Raw genomic sequence first — 10941 nt, 5'->3', positions numbered from 1 at the left:
AGGATGTTGTTTTTACAGTAGAAAATCCCCAGAGAGAGCTGGTGGAAATGGACTCGTGTGTTGACCTGTTACTGCCACATTAACTACTGTGCGATTTGCGTCTTGGGAATATTATGTCCCTGTTACACTTTCGTAATGCTCACAGCTTACAAGTCACAGTGTTGCAGCCTAAGCAGTAGCAATAGGAATATCGCTAGGATTTCTTTTGAATGGAAAGCCCCTCTTCTTTCTTTCCATCTTTAAAAAAAAAAAAAACCTTGGAATTGCCACGACACTGTACTTTCTGTAGATGCATCTTAGACTGCAACTAGGGCAATTACAGTTACACAATGGAAAGCTTTAATTGGCATCAGTGCCCTAAGCAAAAAAAACCCACAAAACATCCCTGATCTGCATATAATCACAGTTTAAAGGCAACAGGCTGAAGGGAACCACATTTAGTATTTTGCAGATTCTTAACAGAGTAAAAATGTTTCATTTTTCCTTGCTGTGCTTGAATGTCAATCATTTAACCCAGGTGATATAAAAAAAAAGCCTTTTTTTGTAAGAATGTCTTGGTTTTAAATGACTAACTATACTTTATAGCATCCAATTATTATTTGTCTCTTACGACACTAAGCTAACAAGCATGTTAGTAGAGGAGCAGGCTTTTTCTGAAGATATTATCTGCATGACTCATGGAATTTCTTCTGTTCCAGGTATGGACACAGATGCAGTCCAGCAAAGAGAACTCCTCTCTGCAGCAGGTAGCTAGCCATGCCTGGCTAGTTTTTTAATCCGGCTGGCCTCTTTCCTTCATTGGAACAATCAGGATTTCCCAAGGCTTTTCATTCCCCCTTGGCCCTCTTTGAACTGGCTCGTCCTGCAGGGCAACATGGGGGAAAGACGGACACGCTCCTTTCACGCGACATGCCATGTACAACATGACAGTAGCAGCAGGCTGGGCAGCTCCTTCATAAGTTGCAGCCCAAACGGATATGCCAGCACCAGCATCAACCTGGACCAGGATATGGATGTTGGCCTTGCATCTTCCACCTGCGCTACTTCCAGCAGCGCTGCCCTCAGGTCTCCTGCACCTGATAGGAGCCACTACTCTCCTGTTTCACTGGAACCAGAGCCCGCAGCGGTGAATAATGGATCAGGCATTCCCTGCTGTCCACCAGCAGACACAAATGACCCAGCCCTACAGATTGTAGAGAGGCAGCCCTCTCTATCTATCCCGCCACCTCTCCCTCGTTCAAGCTGGCTGCGTCATCATCAGAAGGAATTCCAGAGCCCTTACATCAAGACTAGCATGCAGGGGGATATTTACAACTTCCTAGAGAGACCTGCTGGATTGAAGTGCTTCCTCTACCACTTCCTTGTGTGAGTACCTGTCAGGTTCTCTGTACACTGATTTCAGTACACACTTCACATCGGCTTGGCAGCAGGGCAGTATAAGTTGATTGCAGAAGATCACGAGCTTGCGTTAGGTACAAATGGCAACGTAAGAGAGTTGGGAGTGTTCAAGAAGACAATCCATGTGAACACAATGGAAAATAAAGCAGAATAAGCTTCCATGAGAATTATCTGCTGTATAAACACTTAGGTCAAAAAACTGTAAAAACTTTCATGGAAGTGTTAAAAATCTGTAAAAAAAAAATTAAGGAGACTTTCTGTGGTGTCATTTCATTAGCTCCTGATGCTCTCTTTTTAATTACATCTAGTCCTTCTCCTTCCAGTGTGAAGCTCTGGTTCCCAGTAACAGAAGAAGTGGTGTCTGTAGGCCTTCCCTCTGTGGTTGTTTTAAGAAAGCCCGGCAGAAGCAGGTCAATGTGATCTGGCTAATCACACGTCTGATTCTGACTAGCTCAGTCTTTTCAGCTCTTTGTCAACGGATAAAATTATGTCATGCATAAAAACAGAGCCTGTATGCTGTGATGCATGAGTATGTTTTATCTGATCCATTTCAAATATTCTTGAAAGTAAAATTAATTCATTTGAAGTTGTTAAAAAGATGCCAGATGCTTAAGAAAAAAATTCATAAGGAAAACCAGTTCTTGTACAGAAAAGCACACTGTTCCATCCATCCATCCATCCATCCATCCATCCATCCATCCATCCATCCATCCATCCATCCATCAATCCATCTGCTTCTCAATTTAGGGCCACAAAGGGCTAGAGCCTATCCCAGCTGTCACAGGTTGAAAGGTGGGATACACTTAGATATCTTAGAAATCTGCAGTTAGCTTATCTTTTTGCAAACATAGAAATGGCAAGAATAGAAATCTTGGAAATCAAACTAATTCACAAGCTCACGTGTAACATGTGAGAGAAGGATCTTCTATAATATCTGAAGTATCCCCCAGTTTAGTCATAATGAGCCTTGAGCCCATAGATTTAGACCAGTTTTAAGGAAAATATAATTTGGACAGAATTTTAACTTCAAGGCCTCCACTCAGTGAAATAGAAGAGATGCCATTTGGAATAATAATCTCAAGAGTACAGTCTCTGTATTTCAAAGAGTTCTGCTTTTTACATTAATTCGAATGATTAGTGGCTCTAAATTGGCCGTGGAGGCGTCAGTATTTGGGCCTGATATGCAGCAATAACTGCGCATGCTGCATCTGAGATGTTCTGCAGTGCTTTAGCTCAGTTGCTTTCAAATAAGATTATGATTTAATTATATTCTAGGCCAAATTGAAAACAATACATTGCTCATTATGTTTCATCTATTTCTATGTAAAACTGTGCTTGAAGAGAAATAGAATTAGTCTGTCACATTATTACTTTTGTCTGTCAAAGATAAGCGGAAACAGTGGAAAAATTCAGTTTCTTTTCCTTCTGTGCTTTGCATTGTTGATCGTTCTTAATTGAGGCTCTAAAGTTCAAACAGTGGCAGTGAACCTGAGACTGCTCTTCATTCAATATTAAACCCTTCTAACTGATCCCTGCTGAAACTCCTTTAAGTAACTCTTACTTGTCGATGGCTATAGCTGTGGCCATTCAATCCCCCGTCCTCTTCTCGGATTTGGCAGGGGAGAAAAGAGATACAAAGGACTTCATACAGCACTCATGACAGTATTAATAGGTCAGCTTGAAAAGCCCTGCTCTACATCAAGATGACATACAAACAGCACACACACAATGCAGGTGGTTAGCTAATTCATCATTGCCTTTATTGTGCAACGGTCAGGGACATTTTCAGCAAATCAACACACACGCAGATGCTTAAATTTGGTAGTTTGGTTGGACTGCGAGATAAAATGTTAGTAAGTGCATATCTTAAAAAAAAAACAAAAAAACACCCGTTAACACAATCTCAGAAGATCTTGGATAGACAGAATGAATATACACTGAAGTAGGCCTTTTTATAGATGTGACACTGCAGTTAGATGACTGATAGTCTCAAAAACAAGCATTCAGAAGGCCATTTTTCCATATGTAGATAACCCATGGAAAACCCTCCAACCGGAGAAGGGAAAGGTGAAGTGAAGATAACATTACCTGAGTTGAAGTTAGGGTAATGCCACTTAATTTGACGACAGCTACCATAAGTGTAATAAAATCACCCAAATAATACCTCCAAATGCTTTGTTTGTGACCTGGAAATTGTCCACTGTGCCTCAGTTAATGTACTTTTTTAAATCCCTACTCTGACTTTCCACTGACTCACCTGGAACATAGAGACCTGTGCTGTTCCAGTATCTGAATTTACAAATTAAGCACTGCCAATTTCTCTCCTGCTTAGTCTGTGACAGTGTGAACGGGTGCTGCATCCCCCTCCATTTAGCTTGTAAATGAGTGGGACTTGCACATGCAGGGAGAAAGCATGGTGGAGAGATCAGGCAAGCATTATTTAGAGGGGACTTATTTGCTTATTCATGTATATACTAGTATGCACACAGGAAATTTTATCATTAAAAATTTTTTAAAACATTTTGAATCAACAGGAATATTTTGGGTTTAATTAATGCTAAGAGAAGGACTTTAAGAGAAGGGCTACAGAAAATTAATTAATCACAAAGAATGAATGAAACAGAAAATAATCATTAGATAATTTGATAATTATCTCTCCTGTGGATGGTGGAAAACAGAATAGTATAAAAAAAAACATTATGCGTGTGAAATATATAAACAGTTATATTCATTATGTACCCATTAGACTGGCAGGAACTCAAACATGTACACGCATGCCATGCTAATGATGCCAGAGTTAGTCAAAGTGGGCAGAAATCCCTTGGACCCCGGACAGCATACGTGGACATGTGTCCAAAAAGAGTCTTATGCAATACACACTCACCAGTATACAGAGAACCTGGGGCAGTGATCCTCTTCATGTTTGGGCCACTCCCTCTGAGTCTTTTACATAACCACGGGGAATAAACATGTATATCCTCATGATTCCTAAATGCCCTTCTCAGACTACAAGCTGGATATCACCGTACCTCTGGGTCCTCTTACCTACCAAAGTCTGTCCACTCAGTTTCCTTCAAACAAACATGGAGATAAAATATGTTTGAGACCAAAAAAAAAGTTTCAAGCTGAAACAGTGAAAAATTAATTAGCATAACTTATTATGAAAGCCACATTTCACGTTTAACTTCTATGTTTGTATTAAAAAATTGTTGATATATGATAAAAATAGTTTTTACTAATACTGAAACACAACCAGTTTACAGTGGAGAAAGTATTGCAGCTGTTTATCCTCTTGAAAAAGCAGTGGGCCAGATGTTGTCTTAAATACTTGCTTTTATTGTGTTTTTATATCTCGAGAGATTATTGAAATGGCTGTAGTGAATCCTCAGCTTCCAGGCATTCCCCTCTATCTATGCAGACAGACAGGAGAACTCCTCTATCTGCCTACTAGAGATTATGTCTGAGTGTATGTCTCACATCCATTTTACACTAAAAAGGCTTGTTTTTAATGGGCAATATCATTTGCTAACTATATGGAAATGATATAGTTTAAGATTACATTTTTTAAAATTTCAGTTATCCTACTCCTAGGATGTTTGTCTTGGTCTTTGGCTTTCCTGGTGCTGTTTAGCAGTTACATTGTTGCTTTGTTGTAAATACATTGTTGGGTGTGTAAATTTGCAATTGAAATGTGCAGAGAAGCTAAGGGTTTGCCTTTGGTTGTTACTGATGTGAAATGTGACATACAGCTCATTTTCTAGCATTCAGTTTGTTATGTTGCAGCCTTATGCCAGAATGGTTCAAATGACACATTTGTCTACACTTAATACTCCATAATAAAGTGAATAAGGAGTTTCAAAAGTTTGAGCAAATACACTGATCAAGCATAAAATTATGACCACTGACTGGTGAAGTGGATAACACTGATTCTCTTCATCATGGCACCTGTTAGTGGGTGGAATATAATCAAGAGCAAGTGAACATTTTGTCCTCAAAGTTGATGTGTTAGAAGCAGGAAAAATGGGAAGGTGTAAGGATCTGAGTGAGTTTGAGAAGGGTCAAATTGTGATGGCTTGGTGACTGGTTCAGAGCAGCTCCAAAACTGCAGCTCTTATGGGTTGTTCCCAGTCTGCAGTTGTCAGTTTCTATTAAAACTGGTTGGAGGAAGGAACAGCGGTGAACCAGTGACAGGGTCATGGGCGGCCAAGGCTCACTGATGGACATAGGCAGGGAAGGCTGGCCTGTGTGATCTGATCCAACGGACAAGCTAATATAGTTCAAATTACTGAAAAAGTTCATGCTGGTTCTGATAGAAACAGTGTATTGCAGTTTGTTGTGAAGGGGGTTGCATAACTACAGACCAGTCAGGGTGCCCATGCTGACCCCTGTCACCTGCTGAAAGCGCCAACAATGTGTCTTGAATAATCAGGCCTCATCTTATCTTAAAGTCCTTATAGTAACATATCACCCCAATAGAGCACTTCGCTCTCAGACTGTTGGCTTACTTGTGGTTCCTAGGATACTTAAAGAGTAGAATGGGAGGCAGAGCCTTCAGCTTTCAGGCCCCTCTTCTGTGGAACCAGCTCCCAATTTGGATTCAGGAGACAGACACCCTCTCTGTTTCTAAAATTAGTTTTAAAACTTTCCTTTTTGATCAAGGTTATAGTTAGGGCTGGATCAGGTGACCCTGAACCATCCTTTACTTATGCTGCAATAGGCCTAGGCTGCTGGGGGGGGTTTCTATGATGCGCTGAGTGTTTCTTTTCATTCACATTTTTTAGTCTGTTTATACCCCACTCTGGATTTAATCATTAGTTATTATTAATCTCTGGCTCTCTTCCACAGTGTGTCTTTTGTCCTGTCTCAGCTCCAACCAGTCACAGCAGATGACTGCCCCTCCCTGAGCCTGGTTCTGCCGGAGGTTTCTTCCTGTTAAAAGGGAGTTTTTCCTGCTCACTGTAGCCGAATTCTTGCTCATAGGGGGTCGTTTTGACTGTTGGGATTTCTCTCTAATTATTGTGGGGTCTTTGCCTTACAATATAAAGCACCTTGAGGTGACTGTTTCTTGTGATTTGGTGCTATATAAATAGAATTGAATTGAATTGTGCATGTGAGCATCAGAACTGGACCATGGAGCAATGGAAGAAGGTGGCCTGGTCTGATGAATCACATTTTCTTCTACATCATGTAGATGGCCAGGTGTGTGTGCGTCGCTTACCTGGGGAACACCCGGGAACAGGATGCACTATGGGAAGTTGGCATAACACCTTTATTTGAGTTTTGTTGGTATGATGCAACAAGCATTACATTCCTTGATTTGGGTTATTTCTGCCATTCATTTGGCGTATTCTCTGAACCTCAGGTAAGCTGGATGGTATCTGTCGGCCAATTTCAGGAGCCATTTTCTAGAGATGTTGGGGACACCTAACATTCTGGGGCCCTGAGCAATTACCTGCCTTTTCTATTCAGTCTGCATATCTGGCTAACCTGAGCTAAATGTCAGTCAGGGTTTGAATATTGAATTCATCTTTTTTTCCTTTTTGACATTTATAAATTTTGTTTTGCTTTTTTCCCATGTGAGAGCAAGTGTAGAGGGAAAAATAAATTTAAACCAATTTAACATAAACAACCTGTCAAAATGTGATAAAGAATTGAGACGATCTGAATGCTTTATGACTGAACTGTATACTGGTGGATGTTACTGGTTATGAATGACATGGCCATGTGAACTATTTCTCTGGGACTGATGTGCTTCAACCTATAAGGATATTTTTTCTCTATTTTCCAAGTATTTGGTGGACAAGATGATAACTAAGCCAGGATAGAATATCCATGTTTATGGCTGGTGGCTGATGTGGTGTAATCCACCTTAAGCTGTTCATGGACAGGGTGGGGAGGGCAGGGTGGGTTAATAAAGAGGGTTTTGGAGGGCTGCTCTGTCTCTGATTGTGCTCTCTAGCAGTAATGGTAAGGGTAATTTATGTTTGCTTGCTTTGTGATTTTTTTTATTTATTTATTTTTTAAATTAAAATCACTAAAGTGATGTTGGTCTTAGACTCTGTGCCTACAGATAAATGCTGGCCTTAGATGCAATATAAGCATCAAAAAGCACCAACAGCCAAGGTAAAAATAAGGTGCACGCTCTATCAATTCTAAGATTTTATGTGTCATAATGTAAAAATAATCTGGTCCTCAGCAGGTCTTACAATAATCTAAATACAACCTCAGATAAAATGCAAAACAACTAAGCTAAATTGCTTTCTTATATTTCTGTTAGTGCCTTTTGCTCTGTCTCTGTTATCATGTCTAGTTTGAGTTTTCTTGTCTCTGTGATTAATATTTGTCTTTTGGTTATTTCCTGTTTTAGTCTGAAGGTCAGTTTTCTGTTGTATTTCATTTTACCTTTTAGTTTTTCCTCCTCTATGACGGCCATCCTAACCCTGTTTTCACCTGTTGTTGATTGTTTTTACCTGTGCTTTTTCCCCTCTTGTTAGTTGCTGAGTTAATTAGTACACTGTATATATAGTCCTGGGTTCCTCTTTGTCAGTTCCTCTGTTGTTGTGCCCCTATTTTGCTGCCCTGTTCTAGTTTCCTTGTGTTTTGGGTTTCTAGATTCTACCTTGTGCTCTTATTGTATTTCATTTTTGGACTCCTCGTCAGCTAATAAAGGCTCCCTTATTGCTGCACATTCTACTTCTACGTCACAGCTTTTGGGTCCTCTCCTGTAATATCACTTCAACATCGACTCTTAGACTCCCAAACAATGCAAAATTTAAAAAGACCAAGATTCAGATTTTACAGGCCACAGTTAGAATGTTAAATGTTAAAATTCATGACAGTACAATTAGAAAAAGACTCAACAAATATGTTAAATCTCTCCGTTGAATCACTGTTTCATTGATGGCCTCTAAAACCTTTAGTCCCTACAGAGATCAGCAGGATAAATAGATAAATAGATCTATAAGCACCCTGGCAAAATGTGAACCGCCTTTAGGATATTGAAAAGCGAGTGCCAAGCTTGACGTTACCTCCAAGTCCCCATTCTTGCTTTCTAATGCAGTGCTCAGGTCTTTGGCTTACTATTGGTACATGGAGCTTTAAGTTGACTTAAGAAAAACATGGTTGACTCTAGTTAGTGCTGTTAGGGTAAATAGTTGTAAAGTCTAAAAGCCATAGTTATAATCACTTAAGCTATTGTTTGTTGTTTGTTGAAAAGTGCTTTTGGATTGTGATTTTCAGCTTAACATATTTACATAAACATTACATAAACTTTACATAAACATATCTGTGTCCTGATTATGAAATTGTATATTAATTGAGCTTTTTTGTGCTAGTTATGGCCTTGTAGACTTATGAAGGAAAATGCTAGTTAGAATAAAATTCTTACTTGAGTAGCTTTGATTAACATATTAAACAGAACAACCAGGCCTTGTGAAGTCTGGTTGTTTTGAACTTATATTTGGCGATGTGTTTGATGGTGGAGATAAGCGGCTTTGATGAGTAGCAAAGAGAGCCCTTTTAGGTTTCAAAGAGTTGTTGGCCACACAAAACTCCTGATAAGGTTTTGATTTTGAGGGCAGTATTGAGTGTGTGGCTGCAGATAAAGGGGATTGGGAGGTGGTTCTGGTTTGGTGGAATTATCCAACTTAACAAAACGCCTGTTATTGAAAAGGTTCCCACCTGATGACCCAAGTGTGGCACAAAGCATATCTAGGCAGATAATGTTGATTACCTGATTTATGTTCTGCACTGTAGAGAGCTTTTTATATCAAGTGTCTTGGATATTTAGTTGCATTTTTAGGGGTCTAGACAAACTATAATGGATAGACACTTGAAACGGCCATGGCTTTCCAGCAGAGAAGTGGCACAGACCAAATGCAGCTCAAGCTAAGCAAATACAAAGCTAATATTTGGCTTGCTGATTACGCTGGCTGTACTTTTTGCTTCGACATTCAGATGAAATGCAAATGTTTAGACGTAGGTCAAATTTTAATCAGCATTGAGCTAAGGATAGTTTTACAATCAACTGTCAGCTAGTAATTTTAACCCTCTGTGCTTTCCAGACACCAGTGTTTGCTTGATAACAATCATTAAACACTGCTCAAAAAACAATTGAAAGCAACATTTTGAAAATGAATAAGAACTCAATAGGAAAAAAAAAATCATGCTAAATACTAATATGGACTGGGCAATGTGTTAGGAACAAAAGGATGCCACATCATTTCCTGAAAATGAAAATTATCAAAATTATCAGGGCTGAATTCAAAGATACCCTGAAAATCAAAATAAAAAAGCAATGTGGTAGGCTAGGCCAGCTGGCCAAGCAGAGAAACCCAGATCTTCCTCTCCCCAGCTACTTCCTTCAGCTTATCTAGGGGTACACTGAGGTGTGCCCAGGCCAGCTGAGGGATATGATCTCACCAGTGTGTCCTGGGTCTACCATGGTGCATCTGACTAGGGTGCCTCCTCACCCAGGAGGCATCCTAGTCAGATGCCCAAACCACATCAACTGGTTCCTTTTGATGTGGAGGAGCATCATCTCTACTCTGAGCTCCTCTCGAATGACTGCACTCTTCACCCTATCTCTAAGGGAGAGGCCAGCCGCCCTTCGGCGAAAGCTCATTTCTGCCGCTTGTATCTGCAGTCTTTTTTTTGTTGTTGTTGTTGTTTTTTGTCACTACCCAAAGCTCGTGACCATAGGTGAAGGTATGAATATTTATCAGTATTCAGAGAGCACAGCTTGGTAGCACAGTGGGATGGTGGTTAGCACTGCTGCCTCACAACAAGAAGGTCCTAGGTTCGATTCAGTGGCGGATGCTGGTCTTTTAAGGAGGGGAAGCTCAATTTTGGCCTACATCATGGACAGAAACTGCGATAGAAGTCAGAAAGAGTGATAGAAGTCAGTCTCCAAACACAAGCAGCTACAAAAAAACCTCCCAACAGAAATAGAAGCTCGATTTGTCTCTAGTCGTTTTTAACAAAGAAAATGCCGCTAAGAGGATTAGGAAAGTCTCCGGTTCAACTCAGAACAGAATGAAAATTTAAAAATGCTCCCACGGATGTTTACACCAAAAGATGGCTGATTCGCTCATTTCGCTGTCAATCAAAAAGGGATTCAGCCTCAGACAGATCATCCAATCATCATGCAGAAGCTGAGCGTCCGGGCCAGCCGAGGCCAGCCCACTGCCCCATAGACCCTCAGAGACGCTGAGCGTCCGATGGGCGGGACAAAGCCCAGCATTTATCCAATGACTCGTCTCGTTTCGCTGCACTCTTTGCTTCACCTCTGTTTCGATTCTACCTTGGCTGGGGTCTACCTGTGTGGAGTTTGTATGTTCTCCCCATGTTTGCATGGGTTTTCTCAGGTGTACCCTGCTTCTTGCCCTATGTCAGCTGGGATAGGCTCCTGCCCCCCTGTGACAATGAAGAGAATGAATGGATGAAATTGACAGCTTCTCTTTCATGCTCAGCTCTCTATTCACCACAACGGACCGGTGCAGCATCCACAGCACTGCAGGCATTGCCCCAATCTGCTTGTCAGTT

At 40.6% G+C, this 10941-nt stretch overlaps 1 protein-coding gene across 1 annotated transcript in view; it reads left to right on the top strand.

Moving 5' to 3' along the window:
* The first annotated feature begins 874 nt into the window (after positions 1 to 874).
* Positions 875 to 10941, top strand: part of kcnq1.2 (potassium voltage-gated channel, KQT-like subfamily, member 1.2) — a 179848-nt gene continuing 169781 nt past the window's right edge. The window contains exon 1 of the mRNA XM_030731548.1: positions 875 to 1365. Within this exon, the coding sequence (XP_030587408.1) occupies positions 875 to 1365 (491 nt within the window). The remainder of the gene's footprint in view (positions 1366 to 10941) is intronic.

This window comes from Archocentrus centrarchus, chromosome 6, assembly GCF_007364275.1.
Source record: "Archocentrus centrarchus isolate MPI-CPG fArcCen1 chromosome 6, fArcCen1, whole genome shotgun sequence".
Classification (NCBI taxonomy): Eukaryota; Metazoa; Chordata; class Actinopteri; order Cichliformes; family Cichlidae; genus Archocentrus; species Archocentrus centrarchus.
The sequence above is the reverse complement of the archived record's forward strand: the minus strand, read 5'-3'. Positions and strand labels throughout refer to the sequence as shown.